A 25,728-nucleotide genomic window follows, 5' to 3' on the forward strand; every position below is an offset into this window, starting at 1 on the left:
TACTCAGGAGGCTGAGAACTGATGTTCGTGGGTTGAAGCCAGCCTAGGCAGAGATGCTTATCTTCAATTGATCAGCAAAATGCCAGACATGGAGCTATGACTCAAGTGGCAAAGAAAAACCTTGAGTGAAAAAGTGAAGTGAAAGCTTTTGTTCCTAAGTTCAGACCCCAATACTGGTACACAGAAAAAAAAGCAATGATAAAATTCAATGCAAAAGATAAGTCACAATGTTAAGTGAAATACCATGGTATGACCCATTTTAATTTCTATCTGAATATGACTTTCAGACTGAACAAGGATCAACTTCACCCCTCCAAGAGATGTTCACTGAGTTTCTTCATCATCTAAAACACTTGTTTTGTAAGACCAAATATTTCCTGATACATGGATAGCACCCTTGAATAACTCTGAATTTTACTGTTTATGACAAGACCTCTAAAGAAATTTATGGGCAAAATATTTAAACAGCATCAAAATGAGTATTAAAAATTGTCTTATAGATGTTTAAAACATTTCTTTTGGTCCCAGTGGGGAAATACAATTGAAAATGGCTTGAATAAAGAGATACATTTTTTAAAAAGAAATTTTAAGACATATTTCATTAAATTGAGGAAAGCAAGTCTTTCTCATACAATAGCAAAAAGTGGAGCCATAGTGTGAGAGAGAAATAATTTGTCCATGTTAAATAAAGTAGGTATCTTTTATCTATTTGTTGTTCTTCAAATTTTGCTGATAACAAATGTATACGATATCTGTGACTCATACAGTAGGTTAAATTTTATGCAAGTAATTTAATGTCTTAGTGACTTTACTATAAATGTAGGAGAAATGATTTGGTGGAAGTAGATGAGAATAATTCAGAGTCAAGTGGGAGAGAGGCTGCATAGAAAGAAATAGATATGTAAGGAAAGAGAACACAGAACACTCTTGTAAAAGTCTTCCTTTAAACAAACACTTGTGCACCTAACACAGGAATTGTTCTTTAGTAGGGATATAATTGTCATTAAGATAACACAGGCCCTGATCTCTCTATTAGTAAAAACAGGATCAAGAAAACTGTTTGTACTACTTTATATAAGCAAGGAAGTTAGGGATCCATTTTTAGGGCAAAACTGAAGATTTGAAGAAGTCATTTCTCCTTCACTGTGGAAAGTCACTGTGTGTAATAGGAGATGGTATTCATGGGGGACACAGAAGTAAATATGATAGGTCCATGGGAAAAAGGCCATGTGAATCACAGTAGATCTGAAGAATTTGTGTTCGAGTCATTCACATACAATAAACAGAAAGAATTACTGGATAGAATAATGTCTCCCTGACTGCCATCTAGGAGCCTGTTCTTCATTGCCCTTTTATTTAATCCCCCAGAATAAATATAATCACTTGTTATACTATATGTCATGATCCCATGTACTTTGTAACAAGTATTTAACAAAAAAAAATTCTTCTGGGCTGGTACTTGAATTCAGGTCCTGTCCCTTAGTCATTTTGATCAAGGCTGGCATTCTACTACTTGAGCCATAGCTCCATTCTGGCTTTTTCAGTGGTTAACTGGAGATAAGGTTCTCACAAGCTGAACACCAGTGGTTTACACCTGTAATCCCAGCTACTCAGGAGGCTGAGAGCTGAGGATCATGGTTTGAAGCCAGCCCAGACAGGAAAGTTTGTGGGACTATTACGTCTAATAAACTACCCAGCAAAAGCTAGAATTGGTACTGTGGCTCAAGTGATAAAGTGCTAGCCTTGAACAAAAGAAGCTCAGGGATAGCACCTAGGCACAGAGTTCTAGCTCCAGGATTGGAAAAAAAAAAATCTCACAGATTTTCCTGCCTGGGCTGGATTCAAACTGGGCACATTTTCATTTAATCGCCACAACAGTGTTATGAAGTAGGTATCATGTATTATTCCACTTTATACATTAGGGAAACTGAGGCTCTAATGACCTTCAAGTTTTTCTTTTTTTTCAAGAGTCTTTTCTAGGTCCCTTTTCCTCTTATATTTTACCCTTACTAAGCAACTTCTTTGGTTTCAATTGCTTTTTTTTTTGGAGGGGGGGGGGGTCCGGTTGTGGGACCTGAACTCTGGGCCTGGGCGCTGTCCCTCAGCTCTTCAGCTCAAGGCTAGCACTCTACCACTTGAGCCACAGTGCCACTTTTGGCTTTTTTTTTTCCTGCTTATGTGGTGCTAAGGAATCGAACCCAGGGCCTCAAGCATGCAAGGCCAGCGCTCTACCACTGAGCCACCTTCCCAGCCCTCAATTGCTTTTAATATTCTGATAGTATTCAAAAAGTCAAAAAAGAAAAAAGAAACAGAAACAAAGAGAACATTTCCCAATGTTCCTCCCAGCAGTCTCCACACAGCACAGTTTAGAAATGAGGGTCTTTTCTAGAACTCCATTATGTGGTAAATAGCAACACAGTGCACTCTTCTGGACATGTTCTCCTCCTTACTGCCCACCAAGTTCAGATACAAAGATTTCCATATGCTCTTTTGGAGCAATTATTTATTTTACTATATTTAAGCAGCTGCACAAGGGAATTTCAGTTGAACATGTCAGTTTGTGAGCACAACGCATCTCAATCAGTGACCTCATCATTCTCCCCTATTTCTCCCAAACCCATCCAACCCCTCAAGTTACCTACTTCCATTTCCACATATTCTGAGGATCAAATCTTCCTGCAACCTACCCAGCTCATTGCAAATCCACTCTGGCACAACATGGAGATGGAGTCTTATGTATTCTTCAAAGCATTATAGAAAAATTACATGTAAACTTGTGGTTGCTAAGAGTTGTATAATGTGCTAGTATATAGCCCATGGCAAAGCACTTGCCTAGAAGCAAGTGCAACGTCCTGGGTTTGATCCCTAGTACCCTCCCCCCAAAAAAAGACAAAATGGTGAGACAAAGGACAAAGAGTGAGCCAATGCAACAGTGATACTCACCAGACCCTATGTTAGAAATGAACTTTATGCTGGGTGCCGGTGGCTCACGTCTGTAATCCTAGCTACTCAGGAGACTGAGATCTGAGGATCATGGTTCAGAGCCAGCCCGGGTAGGAAAGTCCATGAGACTCTTATCTCCAATAAACTAGAAAACCAGAAGTGGCGCTGTGGCTCAAGTGGTAGAGTGCTCACCTTGAGCTGAAGAGCTGAAAAACAGTGCCCAGGCCCAGAGTTCAAGCCCCACAACTGACAGACCAAAAAAAAAAAAAAACAGAAAAAACAAAAAAGAGAAGAAGAAATGAACTTTACAACTTGGGGGGAAAATAGGGGCAGGGAAAGTGGGAGAAAGAGGAGAGAGAGGGCAACAATGTTGGGAAGAAATGTACTCACTACCTATGTATGTAACTGTAACCCCTCTGTACATCACCTTGATAATAAAAAACATGCTATCCTTCAAATGCATATAATGCAGTGGGATTATAATAAAGTAGCTAAGGATATAAACTCTCTAAGATCTTTCTATTACAATATAAGCTTTCTAAAAGTGTATGGCTTCAAACAAGTCCTAGGACCAATAAGATGGAAAAAAAAAAAAAACAATAGCATTTTATGGTTATCCTTTGAGAAGTGGAGAAGTTAAAACATACAAAGGGATTAAAATCCTGTCTGACCTGCAGTCATTGTTCAATAAACTAACACAGACTCATCAAATGAGCATCAAATAGTATACTAGTATACACTGTGAATTTGTAATTAGTAGTAGTGTCATACATGTTTCATCGTTTCTTTTTGTTTTTCTGTACTCAAAAGGACGTGTGGGTAAATAGTGTCATAATATACAATGTACCTTTGTGAAAATGCAACCATGTATTGAAGAAATGGAGGGGCTGAGAGAGATGAAGGTGACATAGATTGAGGTGCATTATGTTTATACACTGACATGATGAATTGAAACTTCCTTGTATATGTAAAGTAATAAAAAGATAAGGATGTAATAAAGTTGGGTATCTGCTTAAATATAATCAGACACAATGCTCAGAAATATGAGGTAACCTGAAGCAAATCTCATGTTTTTTTAAAAAAATCTCTGTATAACTCAATATATAATTCTCAGGACACAGTCAGGTGCTGATAGCCCAGCTGCTCTGGAGAATGAGATCTGTAGCTGTTAGCATTGTGCTTAGAAGGCACTTAAGTTTAATTTTCTCCTCTAAATTCTGAGATTCAGATTAATTAAAAATTCTAGTCAAGTCAGTATTATTTTTCCTATCAAGCCAACCTAAAAAGAACACCTACAGCTTAGGCAAACTAAGAATTTATTGTTTGAGGCAAGGGAAAGAACAAAAATAGAGCAACTGAAGTGTGTTTGAAAATACTCCTCCTTATTAGGGCATCTGCTCAGAAGATGAGTTACTATAGCTGAATTGAATCTATTCACAGTAGTGAATTCCTAGGACCGACAGCGGCAGTAAATAAAAGAACCCGTGCTTACATTCACTTGATGGTTTTGCAGACTGCAAGATGGTTTCTGGCACCATTATTTTGTGCTCAGGAAACAAAGAACATGAAACATTATGTTCCGTAGAATGTTTTTCTTGTGCAGTTAAATGACTCAAATAAATGAGGCACAGATAAGGAATTTAGATTTAGGCAAGACTGTGATCCACGGTAGCTTTCATTAAATAAAAAATAAAATTGGTGGGGAGGGAAGAACATATCCTTGGAAAGAAATGTTGGGATCTATTGAGAATTATCAACAGACTCAAGAAAATTTACCTGAAATCTTCAAGGAGACTAAATGTGCCTTTCTACCTCGTGGTAGAACTTACTATGAACTTACTTCTGTAATTTTAACAAAGCAGGATCATATTTAAAAGACAGAAAATAACTTTCCAGAGTGCATGGTTGTCAGAAGATGGCCTGGGATCACTGTAAGACATTTATTTTCTTGAGTTAACAAAAACTGTGCTTTCCTGGCAAGTGTCCTTCATGGAGTATTTTCTTATTCCCCTTACCTGTGTGACTCTGGGGAAAAGCATTAACACAATGGAATTTAAAATATTCTGGACATCTTCCTGGCATTTTCTGTAGGAACAAGGCAAATTTTTTAATCAATGCCTTGAGGTCATGGCCTCGTTAAACACTATACTTTAAAAGTGTTATAGTTACAATTTTATCAATATACTAGTGTGTGTGTGTGTGTGTGTGTGTGTGTGTGTGTGTGTGTGTGTGTGTGCTGATACTGAGGCTTTTCTTTCAAGACTGGTACTCTACCACTTAGGCCATCACCCCACTTCCAGAGTTTTAGTGATTAATTGGAGATAAGGGTCTCAGTACTTTCTTCACAGGCTGGCTTTGAACCATGACCCTCAGATCTCAACCTCCTGAGTAGCTAGGATTACAAACATAAGCCACTTGCACCCTGCCGATATTATTCTTGACAGTGGAACAAGGATAAGTTTGTTAATTTCCACTTCCAATATCATCTTGAGAAGTTAGAGCTATGCTTTAGTAACCCAGAAATTGTGAACAACCTTTTTTGAGATCTGACATCTGTAAGTATCCATAAGCTTCCGTGGGGAACTTTTGTTTTTGATGATACAATTTTGTAGAATATTACACCCTACATAGTTTTTAACTTGATTACTGGACTTTCTGAAATTCTTCATTGCTTATTTTCATAAAGATAAGTGATGAAAGGAAAAAATAGCCTTTTAGAATCATCTTGAGAGTAAAAATGCAGATTTTCTCATGGCCATTGGCAAGGTAATAATAGTAGATAAAGTCAATAAGTAGAGTAGTATTTATATTACCAAGACTCACAGTGAATAGTAAATAACTGCCAAAGACTGATGAACTTCTAAAGCACATTCAAAAATCTAGACCTCCGGTTGTGATGTGCCTAAGTGATAGAATACAGGCCCAGTTATGCAAAAGGCCAGGGCCTCGGCAACATACTAAAATACAAAATTGAAAACAACAACAACAGCAAAGACTCAATGTAATCATATTTTATCCCAGACTCCCAAGGATTATATCAATGGGATCTCAAAGAATCTCAGGGTATCTGGGCACTGGTGGCTCACACCAATAATCCTAGCTATTCAAGAGTCTGATATTTGAGGATCACAGTTCAAAACCAGCCTATCAAGAAAGTCTGTGCATGTCTTGTCTCTAATTAACCACCAAAAGGCCAGAAGTGGAGTGGTATAGGGCTCAAGTGCTAGAGAAAAAAAAGCTCAGGGTGATCTTAAAAACTGTAGCAGAGAAATGGAGCTGCTAAGAGGTGGGGAGGGGCCTTAATTCCTAGTAAACAATTGTATTGTGTCTGTCTATACTATAGTTTAAACTCAGAGCCTTTATACTTTGGCTTTTTTACCACTTGAGCTTAAGCTCTTAATCACTTTACCTAAAACAAATCCATCAGATCCCTCAAACATCTGCTGAACATCTAAGTGGTTAACCACACAGGTAAGCACCCACACGGTAAGTACCATGTCAGGTACAGGATTAAGAACCAGGCATAAAATGAGGAATGAGACATAGGCTATGACCCCAAGGACACAACACTACAACAGAGAAGGTTTCATACAAATACCCTCACACAGAAAATACAATCATCAAAGTCTCAGGAATACAGAGAAAGCACAGAAGAGTCTGATTAGCTCTCACACAGTGCTGGGGAGTGAGACCTATGCACAAAAGAAAAACAAATCAAGAAGATTATGAAAGAAAGGTTTTCAGAGGCAGAGGATGAAAAGTAATCGTTGATGAGAAAAATAAAGTCACAAGGCTGGGCACTGGTGGTACACACCTGTAATCCTAGACACTCAGGAGGCTGAGGTCTAGGTTAAGGTTCAAAACCAGCCCTGGCAGGAAAGTCCATGAGATCCTTTTCTCCAATTAGCCAACAGAAAACTGGAAGTGGCTCTGTGGTTCAAAGTGGTAGTGTTAGCCTTGATCAAAAGACCTCAAGGACATCTCCCAGACTCTGAGTTCAAGCCCCATGAGGGACCAAAAATAAAAAAAAATTACAAGCAGGAGATAAAAGGAGAAAGTCAGGCTGTACATGGAATCCAATAGGAAAGATAACTGAGGATTGCTAACATGTGCCACTTGTCTTAGAAAAATGAAGAGAAATGAGACCTAAGGAAAAATTATCAACTGAAAGGTACATTATTTACATAATAATTCAGCTAAAATGTTCCTCCTTGTCTTTACTTAGAGGAATTATAAAAATTTACACCTGGGAAGGTCTTAGGACATTCAGCTCAATCTGTGATTATTTATATAAGCACACTGCATCTTAAGAGAAGTTCAATTTTAGTTGTTCAGTCAATATGGGACAGAAATATGTTGCTATCTTGTCTTCGTAATCCAGTATCTTATTTTGCAGCCATACATTGCACTCTAATCTTTGAGTAGACTCTGGAATTGTTGAGAAAGTAGATATCATTTGAACATCAATACTGCAATGAAATTTAAATTAATAAAGAAAAACGGCTGAGTATTTCCACAGCAGCTGTTTAAAGTCAATCTCTACAAATAGGCCCCTATATAGTTCATATGCAAATGTAAGATAATTTTCACCTGCTCACTGAGTGAATGACAGAGAAGGAACTTACTAGTGGAGAAAGGAGAGAGGGAGGGAGGAGAAAGAAGAGTGAGAAGGAGAGTGAGAAAAAGAGAGAGACAGGGAGACAGAGGCACAGAGACAGACAGAGACAGCAGGACTCGCAGAGAGGGAGAGACAGGCAGTGGGGAGAGAAAGACAGAGTTCGCAGAGAGAGACACCCAGAGAGACGATGAGAGAGCAGTGGAGACAGAGACAAGAGAGAGAAATAGAGAGGCTGAGACAAAGAAGGAGAGTGATTTACCAGAAAAGACAGAATGAGACAAAGAAAGGTAACAGAGAGAGACAGGGCGAGGAGATAAATATATCTAAATTTGTAGCATTTCATATAGGAAACGATTTTCCTTAAATGACATTAAAGAATTATTTTGAAATCTGGTCATCAAAGCCTTTCTCCATACCCTGCATTCTAGAGCAAAATGAAATAAACAGTAACTAGGAAGCATTCCCAAGAACAAAGCAAAATAAAGCAAAGCAAATAAAAAATGCTTCCTACTCCTACTCAAAAAAAGCCCAACCTTAAGGAAGACAAATGATTACCCTTCACAATAAAGAGAAGTGTTCATTTTACTGGGATGGAGGAAAGGCAGATCTATCACAAGCATGCCAGTTAATCCACGTTTCATTCTACGTGAGTTTTAAGAGAAATCTGTTTGGATTTATTGCTGTACACACTAGATCAACTTCTACATTGCCCCAACTTTCAATTTCAAATTTATTTGTCAATATAGTCACTAGAATGTATAATTTAAATGGGTACTTTCCAGAATGCTGAGTGTGCTATAAAAAGGATTTTATGAGACCTTTCTCATAGAAGTAAATTTTGTGTCAAGGCTCTTGCTATAAAGGAATAGAAAATGTAACCAATGTGTGCAACATGAGAAAAAAAGTGCTACCAATATCACTGATTCAATTGAATTTCCCTTGTTTTTATAGAGTATTGCATATAGCAAGGAATATACAATATGTATTGTCAAATATTATGCAATTTTTGTGCCATCCTGAGCTTGAACCCAGGGCCTGGGCATTGCCCCTTAGCTTTTTTGCTCAAGGGTAGCACTCTACCACTTGAGCCAAAGCCCCACTTTCGGCTTTTTGGTGATTAATTGGAGATGAGTCTCATGAACTTTCCTGCCTGGGTTGGCTTTAAACCACCACCCTCCTACCTCAGCCTTCTGAGTAGCTTGAATTACAGGCATGAGTTACTATTGCCCAGTAGTATCAAGCAATTATAAGAAAGGTTTTATTCTATTTTAAAACACACTCTTTTCTGCATTTGCTTAAATATAAATTTATATGTACACACATTTAATCAAACACCTCAGGATACAAAGCCTTTAAGATCTGTAAGCAGAAAGAAATGTTTTAAAGACAAATATATATTAAAACATCAGCCTTGGCATTAATTCACTGACCCATTTTGTTAGAGTAAAAATTGCTTCTGGGTTTCTACTTTCATTGAAACTGTAACAAAAGCCATTCAATTATATTTGTACAGAACTTTGAAGGCTATACTTCAAGTTGCACAACTGACACACTTTTCTCTAAAAAAATATAAACAAAACATAATGACAGGCAACTGAATTGTATATGGAACATTTTGAAAAAAGAAAATCCTGTTGCTTTTCTTGTATATAAATCAATTTGGATGTCTAATACTTCTTTGCATTTCCTTGTAAACATAGTTTTGGTTTTTTTACCCAAAGGGAAATATCTGAACACTTTAATGTATTAGCAAATGATAACTTCTTCAGTGAGCTGCATAGAAAAAAACACACCACTATATATTAAACATACTTTCAAAAGGCAGAAAAAACTTTTCTTTGCAAAGAAGAATGCAATACATGCTACATTCTCACCAGCAGGCATAGTGGAAGGTGGGTTCATTTCACTCACCTGTTTGGCTAAGTTGGGATGTGCTTCGACTTCTTCGAGAAACAATGGCCACCACTTTGGCACTCAGGCTGGATCTCCGTTTCTTCCCACCTGCTCCAACCGTACCCACAGCTGTGTCTGACTGGCTGCCATCATTGTGCTCCAGTGTGTACATCTCTCCACTCACACTGGTGCTCTTCGTGATGGCTCTTCCTGATGTCCCCATCCGTCTGCCTTGCATTTTGGGGGTAAATGAACTATATTTATAAAGTAAAAACATATATGCATCCATAAATTACAGGTCAGCAGAACTGAAACCTTAAACCTAATTTATTTTTCAAATAACCAGGCAGGGGTTTTTTTGGCAGGGGGGGAAATCAGTTCAGTAGTAATCCTCAGGCTACAAATGCTCAAAAATTTTATCATCACTCCCAAAATATTCATGGGGCAGAGTTTCAAACAATGACATTTCAATACTGACTAATGCATAAACTTTTTAAAGACAGCAAACAGAAATACAGAAATTCCATGGGCTAGTGTTACTTACCCGTGACCTTCTGGATTTTATATTTCCGTACAATATTTGCCCAAACTGACTAATGTGAGATTCCACACCAGATCAGTCCTTTCCTTTCTACTTGTCATTTTGAACTACAGAATAGACATAGGTTAATGTAGAATCTTCTAACAGTGGACATGACATTTAATTTGCAAGTCAGACTAAATCTTGGTAATATTAAAAATAGTGAAGCAGAAGGCACTGTTAGGATATAAAACTTGTGTTCACATATATAATGTTTCTGTTAAAAGGGAGTTCAGAGAGACAGGGGTGGGGTGAGCAATGCCTAAACCTACAGAAAAGGCAAAGCTGTTTCTGGGTTCTTCTACGTAATGTGGATTGAAAATTGAGATTTTCATTTGATGGAAATACTTGGGAATTTTTATTTGTTTAAGAGTCACACCAAAATTCCAATAACGATATACTCATTCTTTCAATTCATTTTAATCAGCTTTTATCATCTCAAAGTTTTAAGACATTCACAAATCTGATAAATTTGCTTTGAATTGTATGTAGACTTTTTCTAAAATATCAATGAGTAATAAATATGATGAACCTAAAATTAATTCCTATGAGATATATAATTTTAACCCCAGCAGACTTTCTTTTCTGATAAATACTGCAATCATTTCTTCTGTGGCCTCACTAATTTACTTAAATACACTACACTACACTTACTGTCCTATCTTCCTTAAATCTATTCTTCCTCTCTGCTTGTTGTATAAATTCATTTGCAGAATGTTCCTAGTAGGTCAACAGGAATGCCAAGTCTTGGTTGATAGTCAAAATGTTCATCCTCAACCAAATACTTGTTACAGGGAAATTGGTTGCTTTTCACTTCTCATCAATTCTTTTAGCAGACTCCTCATGATAGCTGTTGAAAACATCTCTTTTGATTGTTTTACTTTTCCCTTTATTGCTAAACATGGACTGATTATCATATACTTATTTTCTATCTATTACTTCCCTAAAAGAAGAATCCATGACAATCTCACCTTACTCTGAAAGTCTACTATGACCTTTGGAACAATGTTGCTTATGACGGTTATGAAGATACTTGAAAGCACAGGGAGATATCTTTATCATATTCCCATTGTGAAAACTTGGGATGAGCCTAGAAGATTGAGACCAAGTCCTCCTGTTTACTTAACTATGGTAATGAAATGCTGATAAGAAAATCTTCTGTGAAAAAACAGCTTTTTGACTCTGTGTTTAGGAGAAGATCATAAAGGTTCAATAGCTGTGTGCATATGATCATACAAAAGGATAGTTATCGAAATGAACTCCAAGAAATGGAAAAAAGAGGTTTTTGTTTTCTGGGTTCTTTCCCCCTTATCACTGTTTTTGATTTCTGTACTTTTTGTCTTGTATGTAAGTTTTATCTGTTTCGGGGAGAGTAAGGGTAAGCACAGAAATGGTGGGAAAAGGGTGAACTAATGCAGCAGTGATGCTCATTAGACACTATGTTGAAATAAACTATACAACTCATGGGGTCGGGGGTTGGGAGGGAAAACACTAGGAGAAAACGAGGGAAGAGGTGATACTGTTCAAAAAGAAATGCACTCATTACCTGACTTACATACTGTACCCTTCTGTACATCACCTTTACAATAAAAAGAAATCTTAAAAAATAAATCTGTGAAGAAATTTAAGATATTAATTTTTTCTCAAAAAACTATTTATTTGGGTGAATGCTTAAAATCATTTTATATGATGTGTATCCCTCCTTAAAGGACAGGATACTGCAATGTGGAATGATGATCATTGAAAACAAATTAAGGTTATTTTCAATCATTCTGTTCACCTATTGGCCTAATCAGTCAAATTAATCGTTTCAGGTAAAAGTTTTAGTACAAATATGCCTTTGACTGCCTTGGCCCAGTTTTTTTGTTTGTATCTTTCTTTCTTAGCTCTGCTTCTGTTGCAAAACAACAACCACCTCTACTCATTTGCATATGCCTAAGTTACTTAAGATGTATCTTAAAGCTTTATGATTTATAAAGCTGTTTATACAATGCTTGACAAGAAATGTACTCATTACCTTGCTCATGTGATGGTAACCCCTCTGGACAGTATTTTCACAATAAAAAAACTTATTAAAAATAAATAAAGCTATTTATAGTCCCTTTCCCTTCCCATTGTGATAATTATCTCCAAGCCTTTTATTTGCTATTTGTACTATTAATTTTGAGACTTGGATGTTATATATAAACAAGCATCTTATGCACCACCAAATTAGTACTATTCCTATTGCTGAATGACTTCATTTCTGGGTAGAAGTTGAAAAAGTGATCCATCTGTATACAATCAGCCTTGATAAACAACCAAGTTTTAAACTCAAGCAAATGAAACACTCACCTCTTGAGTCCATGTTCTTCTAGCTAGTATTTTTTTTCTACAAGTTCTCCTTAAAGTGTTTTCTAGGTACTCCCACCCCTCTTCTTTCTGAACTAATCTGAGTCAAGTTAGGAGTCTTTACTCCTTCACTAAAACTGCTTTAAAAATAAAGTTACTAATTCAGTAAATTCACTAATTCAGTCACCATGTCATATTTTTATCCATCTAGAATATATGGTCCAGTTTGAATTTATCTTAATGTATTATTGCAGCCTTTTTCTTTCTAAAATGATTATATCCATTTGTGTATATAATTATATGAGTTTTTCTGCTCACTCTTAGAACTAGCTCCTCATTCTGCTGATCCTCTAATGAGATAGTTGAAAAGATGCCATGCATTTCTTTCTGGTAATTATGCCTTTATTTTTAGAAGTATGTGTTGATAGTGTGTCACCAAATCATCTTTAAAAGTGACACCAAACAATGTCCAAATGGAATACTTATGATATTTGGAATAATTAAGCTAATATGTTAAAGAAAGGCCCTTAATAGGCTCTCTCAGTCCAGACCTGCCTTACCTCAGCTACTAGACACAAGAGGCAAGAGAATAGTCTTGCTTTTTTTTTTTTTTTTTGGTGCCAGTACTGGGGCTCAAGGCTCAAGGCTAGTACTCTACCAGTTAAAGTACAGCTCCACTTTGGACTTTTTTGTAGTTAACCAGAGATAAGAGTCTCATAGACTTTTCTGCCCTGACTGGCTTCAAATTGTGATCTCAGCCTCCTGAGTAGCTAAGTGTTATAGTTGTAAGCCCACTAGTGCCAGGCTTTTTCTTTTTTTTCTAACTATAGTTTTCAAATGTGTGTTTTTGTTCTGTTTTGTTTTGTTTGTTTCTAGTCCTGCTTCTATGGGGAAATTAGCTCTGATATATGTATTTTTTTAAACTGTGACTAATCATACATTCCTAATGACAGGAAATCTATCCAATGAAGCTTATTAGACAGAAGACATCAAAGATAGTATATTAATTTTGGTGGCAATTGGTAGGAAATGTGGTTTGTTAAGTTGTTCTGTATGTATATTTGTTTACATACTACTAAAAACAGATAACACTTAAGAAACTGGTACACACAACAACAAAATATATAATTAGGTTTCCATGTTGATTTAGGTTTCCAGGTTGATTTTGGCATGATGGAAGAAAGGTAAAACTTTAGTTTTTAGTTCTTTTTTATTTTTATTCTATTTGTGTCAGTACTGGGGCTTGCACTAAGGGATTGGTCACTGTCCCTAAGCTTCTTTGTTCAAGACCAGCATTCTACCACTTGAGCCACATTCTACCACAGAGCTCCACTTCTGACTTTTTGTTGGTTAACTGGGGGTAAGAGCCTCAGGGGCTTTCATGCCCAGGCTGGCTCTGAACTGCAATAATCAGGACTCAGTCCCCTGTGTAGCTAGGATTATGGGTGTGGGTCTGTGGTGCTTAGCTAGTTTCTAGTTCTCTTTACTGAAAAAGTTTTCTCAGTGGATCATAAAACATCTCTTACTTTATGTGTACTCAAGAGACAGCCATGAAAGGGGACAGAATTTGAAGGCAAAGATGTCTTACATTTGGTAGAACTCCTTTTTTGACTGGTCTACATAAAGCAATAAGTACCTCAATGATTCTAACATAAACTGCTAAGGTATCCCCAGACATGAAAGAAGTTGAACTCCCAATACACTGAAGAGGTTAATTTTAAGGGAATTTTTAAAAGAAGTTATTAAGTGGGGATATCAAATTGGTGCAATGACTCTGGCTGAACAGCTATATTAAAAATATAATTTCACTTTATGTGTACAAGTGTAGTTTCACTGGGGATAGGGGAGAACCAGAAATACCAAAAAGTGATGTTGAGGATGTGGAAAAATTGTAACATTATTGGTGGAAAGGCCAAATGATGTGGTGCATCAGAAAAGTTTGATAGTTCTGTTAAATTTATAGTTTAAAATAGTTTCTATATGACTCAGTGTTTCATTCAAACTTTAAGCATGTTATTCCTTAATCTAATAATTTCATTCCTACATATAAACTCAAGAAAAAAATGTATTTCCCATAAACACTTGCACATGAACATTCACATGAATAATAATTAACTGGGAACAACTCAAATAATATCTGTTGATGAATTAAAATTAAACTATACAATGGGATGTGATCAATCATAAATAAGAATCAAATATGGATTTGTGCTATAATGTAGATGAAGTAAAAAATAGACTATGTAAGGAAGCCAGAAATACAATACAATATCATATACACGGAATTTAAAAGTTAAACCCACAAAGGTGAAATGTAGATCTATGGCTAGAAAACAGGACTGAGAGTGGGTATGGGTTCTTTTGGGGGTCTGACAAAGTTATGCAATTACATTGCAATAATGACTGTCCAACTTTGTGAAAATCTTAGGAAGCAAGAAACTGCATACTCTCTGTCAGTTTTATAGTGTGAATTATACCTCATTAAAAAAAGAGCTTTATGGTTAAATATATTTGATTAGTGTGGCCAATATGTACATCATTTTAATTTTAAGCTTGAAGTTGGTGTTATTACAAACAGATAAGTTAGTCTGAAATTCTTTCCTACACATCTATATGGTTTTACTTAAGGGGTTACGTACTCTTTTCAATGGTATGTAAGATTACAGAAAACATAAAATACTATAATTAACTTTTTTCAAAGCCTCTGATAGTCATACTAATTAAGTTGGTTAGGATGTACGTCACCTGCAACCTTTAAAAGCCTGAACATAACTGCTCTGATATATTTCCTATGGGTTACAGGTTCTTTTACAAAAATATATTTATTTTCTTGGGCTGGGAAGGTGGCTCAGTGATAAAGTGCTTGCCTTGCATGCTTGAGGCCCTGGGTTTGATTCCTCAGCACCCACAAGCAAAAAGAAAAAAAGCTGGAAGTGGTGCTGTGGCTCAAGTGGTAGAGTGCTAGCCTTGAGCTGAAGAGCTGAGGGGCAGCGCCCAGGCTCAGAGTTCAGGCCCATGACTGGACCCCAAAAAAAAAAAATATATATATGTATTTATTTTCTTTAAGTAGTTGTACAAAAGATTTGCCATTCAACAAAGCAGTTGAATACAATCACCCCTTCATCAACCACACCCCTTTCAACATTCTTAACTACCACTCCCAAAGCACCTCTCTTCTCTCATTTTTCTTAGTTCTGTAGGATATGTACTGAACTTTTTCTGAAATTTAACAAGGCAGTTTATGAATGCAATGCATCTTGATCTATTGACATTCCCTTCCCCTTTGACCAACCCTTTCCTTTTCCCCCCTTTATTGTGGCATACACAATGAATTCTTGACTATATCATCCCTTTTTTTCCCCCTTTACTTGTCTATCCCTCTCTTCTTTGGCCCTCCCCTTTTCCAAGTACTCATTTCCTGGTTCTTATTTTGTTGGACTCTGATTTAGTCTTTCTACAGAATTATACTATTTGAGCTATCCATAGAAATGACAGGTAATAAAGAAGATATACCTGGAATTTCAGCATGGGTTTAGACATGTAGTGGAAGCAAAGCTTGGTGAACATATGATTTAACTTGTACTGTAAACCTAACCTGTAGATTTAACCATAAAATGGCAAAGATAATAAAAATCTATGCACATCAGGCCTGTGAGTTGTCCCTGGGCTGTTTTGGTCAGGCTCTAGCACTCTACTATTTGAGCTACAACTCCACTTCTGGATTTTCTGGTAGTTAATTGAAGACAAGAGTCTCACAAACTTTCTTTCCTGGGCTGGCTTTAAATCACAATCCCCAGATCCCAGCCTCTTGAGTACCTAGGATTATAAGCATGAGCCACTAATGCCCCGCAAAATACGTATTTTTTTAAAAAATCAAACCACTTAGAAATTTAATGTGTGTGTAACAAATGTTGGTGTATCCAGGTTCATTAAACAGAAATTTCTGTACTTACAAAAACTGATAGACCCCAGCAAAATATTAATTGAGACTTCAGCATCCCACTCTCAGCAATAGAAAGATAACCCAAAGGGTTATCACTATGACACTATAGACTAAAGAGACTTAACAGACAGCTATGGAATATTTCATCCATCAGCTATACAACACACATTCTTCTCCACAGCTCATGTGATTTCTCCAAAACAGATCATATTTTTGGATAAGAGCTAACAAATTAAGCTTCTTTATTCTATTAGGTTATAACGGAATTAAACGAATTACACACCAAAGTTATTACCGAAAATATTCAAACACATGAAAATTGAACAACACATTGTTGAATGACCAGTGGGTCACTGAATGAATACTGGAAATCAAAATGTCTCTGAAGTCTCATTATGAAATGAAAACATTACCTTCCAGGACCTACCTACCAGCAGAGGCAATATTAAGAGGAAAATTTATACCTATATGTGACTATAACACAAAAACAAAGCTCTCAAACACCCTAGTGCTGCACTTCCATCTACAAGAAAAACAAGAATGAACCATACTCTAAATTAGTAGATGGGAAGATATCATAAGTATTAATACAGAAATGAATGAAATGGGGATTAAAGGAATATAAAAAGACTCAATGAAACAAATGTTGGCTCTTGGAAAAAATAAGATTGATAAGCCCAGAGGTAATTTGACCAAAGTAAGAAAAAAACTAAATTCATAAAATTAGAGATGACGAAGGGAATATCATAACAAATACCAATGAAATCCAAAATATCATAGGCAATATTTGAAACATACTCAAACTGGAACATCTAGAAGGCCTGGGTATAGTTCTAGATTTAGTTGATCTATAAGAATTGAATCAGAGCATATATACTCTTACAAGAGATCTCTAACAAGCAATGAGAAGCTGTAATAGTCTCCCAAAAAAGATAAGCTGAAGATCAGATAAACTCACTGCCAAGTTCTATCAGATCTTTAAAGAACTATCAATACCAATGCCTTTCATAAAACATGAAGGGAAGGGGTGCTGCCAAATTCATTCTATGAAACTAATACTACACTAATTCCAAAACTGGAGAGAGGAGAAAGAAAGGGAGGAGGGTTGTGGGGAGAAAGAGAGGGCAAAGAGATAATTATAGGGTAATCCCTTTTGGTGAACATTGGGGTAAAAATTCTCAATAAAATTCTTGCAAACTGGATTCATAAACTTGTTAACAAGATTATACACCAAGTTCAAGTTGATTTCCCTCAAGGATGCAAGAATGTCTTAGCATATGCAAATAAATACATGTAACAAATTACATAGAATTAAGAGCAAAAAGTCACAGAATCCTCTCAATTGATTTAGGGAAAGTCTTTGACAAAACTCAACATCTTTTCATGATAAAAGTTCTCACAAAATTAGGACTAGAACAAATGTTTCTCTACTTAATAAAAAAAAGTATATAAAAAACTAGTCAGCATCACTTACATGAAGAGCTGAAATCATTTTTCATAAAAAATGAGGCAAGGCTATCCACTCTTGCTTCTCTTATTCAATATGGCATTGAACAGTAAGAACAGTAAGGAAGGAGAAAGAAATAAAAGAGTCTAATAGGAAAGGAAGAAGACAAATGATCCCTGTTTGCAACTGATATGATCCTATACTTTACAGATTGTAAAGAAACCATAAAAATGCTTCTAAATCTTATAAACACTCTTGGAAACATAACAGGATATAAAACCAGTGTTAAAAATGTAGTAGATTTTCTGTATGCCAATAATGAACAGTGTGAGAGAAATTAGAAAAGCAATCCATTCACAATGACAATTTAGAAGGCCTCAAATATCTCTTAAAAGTGCCTAATAAAAATAATTTGAACATAAGTAACAGTTCAAATTGATGAAAACCCTCAGACTAGATCATTGTTTAGACTCAATGTCTTCAAATAGGACAAGTCTTCAGAAGCATTGGTTCCTGTAATTTTACTGTGTGTCACTCACATGCACACATGTCTTTTTTGTTGTTTTGTTGGTCGTGGGGCTTGAATTCATTGCCTAGGTGATGTCCCTAAACTCTTTCACTCAAGGCTAGCATTCTATCACTTTGAGCCACCACACTACTTTTGGTTTTCTGGTGGCAATTTGGAGATAAGAGTTTCATGGACTTTCCTGCCCAGTCTGGCTTTGAACCATGATCCTCAGCCTCCTGGTTAGCTAGGATTACAGGTGTGAGCCACTGGTGCCCAGCTTTGAGAACTTTTCGCCCTGGCTATCTTAAACCACAGAGCTTCAAGGGTCAGCCACTTGAATAGCTAGGATTAGACTTAAAGGTAGGTAACTTTTATCCTCAAGTTAAAAGAATTCCCTTTTTAGATTTCTAAGCTAGTTTTTAATCATAAATATTTGTTGAGTTTTAATAAATGCTTATTCCCTACCTAGATTAATTAGGTACTATATATCCATTGAAATAACTATATTATGATTTCTTTCATTCGATAATGAATCACACAGAGAAATTTTGATTCAATATTTTACATATGAAACAAATCAGAATTATTCTGATCTGACTATGTCCCCAGTTCTTTATTCATTTGTGTCTCTTTCCCTATATCTGAATGCAGTTTTCTGAAATTTTATTTCTGGCCCTTTGGACTATTTTAATGCAATCTAGTGACCTGTTTCTTGTAATGTCCTTAGCAGACTTGCCAAGGACATTAACATAAGGTAAGCCTTAGATTAAAAACAACAACAATAACAACAAAGAAAGAAAAAGTTAAGAAAAGCATTTGAGTTTCTCATTTTGATGCTAGGAAACATATTTTTTCAATATTTTGGAATGATCACCAATGAATCCAATTGGCTTACAAGATTTCCTCTTGGAGAGAGTTAAAAATAATTACAGAATCATTTTAAAATAATTTAATTTTAATAATTTATCTTCATATTTTTAATTTTTAAAATAATTTTGAGGTGTCTATTTATGCCACATCTCATAATTTGTGCTTTTCAAAATTTGTACATTTTGTCTAAATCTTAAGGGCCATACAGTAAATGCATTTTAATACATTAGACTTTTAAGAAATATGTTTCTTCGGCTTTCTGTACTTTGTGATATTGACAGAGTATTTTCTCTTCTACTGTGGAGGTCTGGCAGACTTTGTACATTAGTAAATTGCTTTTTAGAAAAAAGTCAGATTTGAACACTCTGATCTAGTACCTCAATATTCAGGTATCATTCTTTTAATTTCCTGTCTTTGGGCCTATTTTCTATGTGCTTCTACTTCTCCTACGTTCTTTCTTTTACTTCTGTCCATGTGTTTATACATTCTCTATGAAAAGCACTGATCAATCCTGTTTGGCTGTATTAAGACCTTAAAACACTTATTTCTTTTTATAATTTTAAACTTTAGAATTATTGCTGAATGTTCAAATAGATTCTGAGTTTCTCTGATTGTGTCCAGTCATCCTCTGTTTTCTTGAACATATTAATTAAGGATATTTTAAAGTTCCTTGTTGGTACCTGTTACTTTATAGGCAATCATTTTTTTCCTCCTTTTCAGGCATAATTCAGAAATTTTAATTGTTCAACATTATGTCTAAATCCTGCAGAGTGGCTCTGGGTAATATTTTCCTCAAAAAAATGTGTGAAACTTTCTTTTGATCCACAATTTAATCTTCCTGTGCAGAGTTGAGTTTAAAGTTCTGGAATGTTGGTGCTTACTCCTAGAATTTGAACTTTCTGAGATGTACAAGAAACCAAAGGTGTCCAGAGGGGTGCTTGGTCTTGGTGAAATTCAGAGGCTACATCAGCAGCTGGAATGTGTACTCAGCTCCTTTCCCTTATGATCTGCATTTGTTGAGTTTCTTGCAGGCATTCTCTGCTGGTCAAGGGGAGTCTGCAGCAATGTTTGAAGACCTCTATTCAGTTCTGCAGCCTCTCTATCATTCTTTTTTTTTAACTTTCAAAAATTTTACTGTACATAGATACTGCTCATAATGAGTTAATTATTTTTCATGTTCTATAATACATTTCTAATTATTTTTTTTATTGTGAAAATACTGTACAGAGGGGTTACAATTACATGGGCAAGATAATGAGTACATTTCTTATCAAGCATTGTAGCCTCCTCCTTTGTTTCCCCTTAGCATCCCTTCTAATCCTCCCTCCACCAATCCTCCCCGCAGGGGGCCCCCTCCCCCCTCCCCCCCACCAAAGTTGTAAAGTTTGTTTTCGACATAACGACTTGTACATCTCATTGACTTGTACATCTCATTGTTGCAATGGGTCCACCTGTATTCCTATTTAAAGGATTTGTTTATCCCCTTCCCCTCCACAAATTATACTGACATCAAATACAGTGAAAGCAGGGGTTATACTGTGGGGGAGGGACATACAAAGCAACAAAGAAATAATCTTATAAATGTGTTAGAAACAATCGCATGAAAGAAAAAAAAAACATTTGAATACATATCTTAGGGTTCATTTCCCTACCATCACTTTATCTGACCTTCTCTGCATTCTTCAACTGGGGCATCCATTTCTTCAGTATAGTAAAAACATTGCTAAAGCTCTATCTTCCCTGCCACTAATCTGGAATTTGCTTTCATAGAAACTGAAGTAAAGTTAGCACTGCTGACTCCGTGGTTCTTCCTTCCCTTTCCTCCAGGAGCCTTTATTCAAAAATTGGAGCTCTTTGCTTTCAATTGTAATCAAAACACATTTTTTATTGTTGTGCTTTGTTTCTATTTCATTCTTGTAGTTTTATGTGTGTGAAATTTAATTTGTTACAAACACTCTCATGCCTGGAACTGATACTATTGATTTTTCTTTTCTTTTTTTTTTTTTTTTTGGTGCCAGTGGGGCTTGCACTTAGGGCCTGGCCTCTGTCCCTAAGCAAATTGCTCAAAGATAGCACTCTATCCCTTACTGCTCCACTTCTGGTTTTCTGATGGTTAAGCCAAGATACAAGACTTATGAATTTTCCTGCCCAGGCTTGCTTTGTGCTATGATTCTCAGATCTTAGCCTTCTAAGTAGCTTGGATTAACGACAAGAGCCAGTGAGCCTATCTTACTGCTTATTTTGAAGTAAGGGGAGAATTGTACCAGCAATGTGCTGGAAGTCTTCTTAAGTAGGTCATGAGGTTCAGGAAGTAGGACAGTAGTCATCCAGAATGCTCACTAGTACTGGCTCTTGGGGAATCCTAGTCACCATACTTTAAGGTATAATGTGTTGTTTCAAGGGGATCCTGGGCTAAAATTTTCCCTAGTTCACAGACTCTCACTGAACATTTTTCGTTAGGCTTTTCAAAGGTGTGACATTTATTGTAGGGATCTTTATATTTTACTTAATAGGTGCTTTAAGTCAGTATTTATTAATGGTATTTTCAATCACTCTGGTTACATTTCAATGAATTTGATAGCTGTTTTTCCTAATGTATAACTAAAGGAAGTGGTTGCCTATTAATTCCATGTTAGGTGAAGATTTAATTTTTTTTTAAAAACTTAGAGAGATATAATATCAGATATTTGCAATCTTAAATCTGTGGTCATAGTTCTTTCTTTGGGGGAAAATATAAGTCCTATTGTACTTGACCAGATAATTAAATATGAATTTGAATTGAGAGCAGATTTCATACAACAAGTAATTATTGGTTCTTACTTCAAGGAAGTGAGAAAAAAATATTAGCTAATGTAATCATTAGCAACCCTCCAAAGGATCACAGTATAAAATCAATTATAGTGGGCTGGTGTTAAAATTCAGGCATTAGTGGGTCTTGCTTGTCCTACTTGCTACTCAGGAGGCCAAGATCTGAGGATCAAATTTCAAAGCCAGCCTGGGCAAAAAAGTCAAGGAGACTCTTAACTGTAATTAACCACTCAAAAGTCAGAAGTGGAAGAGTGGATGAAACAAGAGTGGCAAGATTCAGAATATAATAAGGGGATACTTCTCAAACCTTTATGCTAATTAAGTTTGAGAATCTGAAAGATATGGACAGATTTCTAGCAAATACTGACATGCCCAAACTAAGCCAAGATGATTTAAAACACCTTAACAGACCCATATCAAGCATCAAAATAGAAGCAGCAATGAAAGACCTCCCACCCAAGAAAGGTCCAGGACTGGATGGATTTACAGTGGAATTCTACAAGGCCTTCAAAGCAGAACTCACAAAAATACTCCTCCATCTCTTTAATGAAATTGAAAGCAAAAATTCACTATCACACTCTTTTTATGAAGCCAGCATAACCCTCATCCCAAAACCAGGCAGGGACTCATCAAAGAAAGAGAACTACAGACCCATTTCTTTGATGAATATCAACACAAAACTTCTCAACAAAATCTTGGCCAATCGACTTCAACAACTAATCAAAAGAATCATACAACACAATCAAACAGGATTCATTTCAGGGATGCAAAGCTGGTTCAATATATGCAAATCAATAATATAATTCATCACATCAACAAGAGCAAGGATAAGAACCACATGATTATCTCAATGGATGCAAAAAAAGCATTTGACAAGATCCAACACCCCTTTATGACTAAGGCTCTGGAAAAACTAGGAATCCATGGAACATTCCTCAATAGAATAAAGGCTGTATATGACAAACCTACAGCCCGCATTATACTTAATGGTGAAAGTTAAAGCCATTTCCTCTAAATTCAGTAATGAGACAAGGGTGTCCACTCTCCCCACTCCTCTTCAAGCTAGTATTAGAATGCTTAGCCACAGCAGTAAGACAAGATGCAGACATAAAGGGGTTCCAAATAGGGAAAGATGAAGTAAAACTCTCCCTTCTTTGCAGATGGCATGATCTTGTATTTCAAGAACCCCATGGACTCCACTCCCAAGTTACTTGAGCTGATCAGAAACTTTGGCGAAGTAGCAGGATACAAAATTAACCCTCAGAAATCAATGGCTTTTCTGTATGCCAATAATGAGAAGAGCGCAGTTGAAATTAGGAAAGCAACACCTTTGTAATAGCCCCACAAAAAAATAAAATATTTAGGAGTTAACTTAAGAAAAGAGGTGAAGGACCTGTATGACAAAAACTTTAAAAACCTGAAAAAGGAAATTAAAGGAGAACTAAGCAAGTGGAAAAACCTCCCATGTTCCTGGATTGGGAAGATTAACATCGTGAAAATAGCAACACTACCAAATGCTATCTACAAATTCAATGTGATACCTATCAACATTCCAACCTCATTCTTCAATGAAATAGAAGAAGCAATCCAAAAATTCATATGGAACAACAGAAGACCTGAAATAGGAAAAACAATCATTAGTAGGAAGAACAGTGCTGGAGGAATATCAATACCAAATTTCAAACTCTACTACAAAGCCATCGTAATCAAAACAGCTTGGTACTGGCACAAGAACAGACCTGAGGAACAATGGAATAGAACTGAAGATCCAGAAATAAACCCACAGACCTATAGCCACCTTATCTTTGACAAAGGAGCTAAAGAAATAGAATGGAAGAAAAGCCTTTTCAGTAAATGTTGCTGGCTAAATTGGTTAAACACTTGTATAAAACTAAAATTAGATATGTATATATCGCCCTGCACCAGAATCAACTCCAAATGGATCAAAGAACTCAAAATAAAAGCAGACTCCATGAAAACATTACAGGAAGGAATAGGAGAAACTCTAAGGCTCCTTGGCACAGGCCAAAATTTTCTTAATAGAGACCCAGAAGCACAACAAATCAAAAAAAGGTTGGACAAATGGGATTGCATGAAACTGCAGAGCTTCTGCAAGGCAAACGGCATAGCTAGCAAGAGCAGCAAAAAGCCCACGGACTGGGAGAAGATCTTCACTAGCCATACAATGGACAAGGGTCTCATATCTAAAATATACTTAGAATTCAAAAAACTAAATCCCCAACAACATATCCTCAAAGAAACAACTGCCCCATAAATAAGTGGGCTAAAGACTTAAAGAGACTTCTCTGAAGAGGAAAGAAGAATGGCAATAAACACATGAAGAAATGCTTGACCTCTCTCACCATAAAAGAAATGCAAATCAAAACAACACTGAGATTCCACCTCACCCCAGTTAGAATGGCTATAATCAAGAACTCTAATAACAACAGATGCTGGAGGGGATGTGGACAGAAGGAAACCTTACTTCATTGTTGGTGGGAGTGTAACCTTGTTCAACCACTCTGGAAAGCAGTATGGAGTTTCCTCAAAAGACTCCACATAGAGCTCCCCTATGACCCAGCAATCCCACTTTTGGGCATTTACCCAAATGATCACAGACAAGGTCATACCAAAGCTACCAGCACAACTATGTTTACTGAGGTATTATTTGCCATAGCTAAGATATGGAACCAACCCAGATGCCCTCAGTAAATGAATGGATCAGAAAATTTGATATGTGTGTGTGTGTGCGCGCGCTTATGTGCATGTGTATGTATATATACGTGTGTATATAATAATGGAATTCTATGTCTCCAGCAGAAAGAATGGCATTTCATTAGGAAATGGAAAGACTTGGAAAAAAATCATATTAAGAGAAGTAAGCCAGGTCCAGAGAAACATACGTCCCATGATTTCCTTTGTTTCCAGTGACTAGTACATGTCTATGACAAACAGAGTAGGTCAAAGGCTATGCACATATGACCACATGAGATAATGTTAAGCAAAATGTACCCCAAGACAGGGACATAAGAGGATTTTCTTTCTTCCTTTCTTGCTAGTGTTTTTAAAGTACTTACACTATGTGATTCTTTTGTTTCTATTGTATGTTCTCCCCCCCCCCCCCAATGATATAACCCGTTTTCACTGGATTTGATGCTGGTAATATATATATATATATATATATATATATATATATATATATATATAATTTGGAGAGGGGAAGGGATATTGCAGAACGCTTAAATGGGGATGCAGGCTGACACATTGTGAAGACGAGACGTACAGGAGACTATATTGAAAACAAACTTTACAATGTCTGTGTGGAGGTGGGGGGCGGGAGAAGTTGGGGAGGGAAGTGGGAAGTGATGGTAGGAGGAAATAAAGGATGAGGTAAAAATGCTCATTATGAAATGTACTCATTACCCTACTCATATAACTGTAAGCCTCTGTACAATATTTTTATAACAATAAAAAATGTTAAAAAAGAAATGTATTCATTACCTTAAGTATGTAACTAACCCCTCTGCACATCACCTTGACAATAAAATTAATTAAAGGAAAAAAATGAAATAAGAGTGGCAGCCTTGAGCAAAAAAAGACAGTGAGAATGTGAGAGTCTTGTTAGTTTTTAATGGAACTAGTTTTATTTCATCTCTCCCTTTCATTACTCTGGAAATTGTATCATTGCCCAGGTGCCAGTGTCTAATGCCTATAATTCCAACTACTCAGGAGCCATGGGCAAAAAAGCCAAGCAAGAGCTTGAAGCTGTGAGTACTGGGAAAAATAA

The 25,728-nt window shown here is 36.3% G+C and overlaps 1 protein-coding gene across 6 annotated transcripts in view; it reads right to left on the reverse strand.

Moving 5' to 3' along the window:
• Nucleotides 1–25,728, reverse strand: part of Rims1 (regulating synaptic membrane exocytosis 1) — a 504,676-nt gene that overhangs the window by 53,384 nt on the left and 425,564 nt on the right. For all 6 annotated transcript variants that reach the window (XM_042687077.1, XM_042687082.1, XM_042687081.1 and 3 more), the window contains one exon: nucleotides 9,473–9,708. In XM_042687077.1, coding sequence (XP_042543011.1) covers nucleotides 9,473–9,708 — 236 coding nt within the window. The remainder of the gene's footprint in view (nucleotides 1–9,472; nucleotides 9,709–25,728) is intronic.

The sequence above is a fragment of the Dipodomys spectabilis genome, unplaced genomic scaffold (assembly GCF_019054845.1).
Source record: "Dipodomys spectabilis isolate Male_0828 unplaced genomic scaffold, ASM1905484v1 ptg000102l, whole genome shotgun sequence".
Classification (NCBI taxonomy): Eukaryota; Metazoa; Chordata; class Mammalia; order Rodentia; family Heteromyidae; genus Dipodomys; species Dipodomys spectabilis.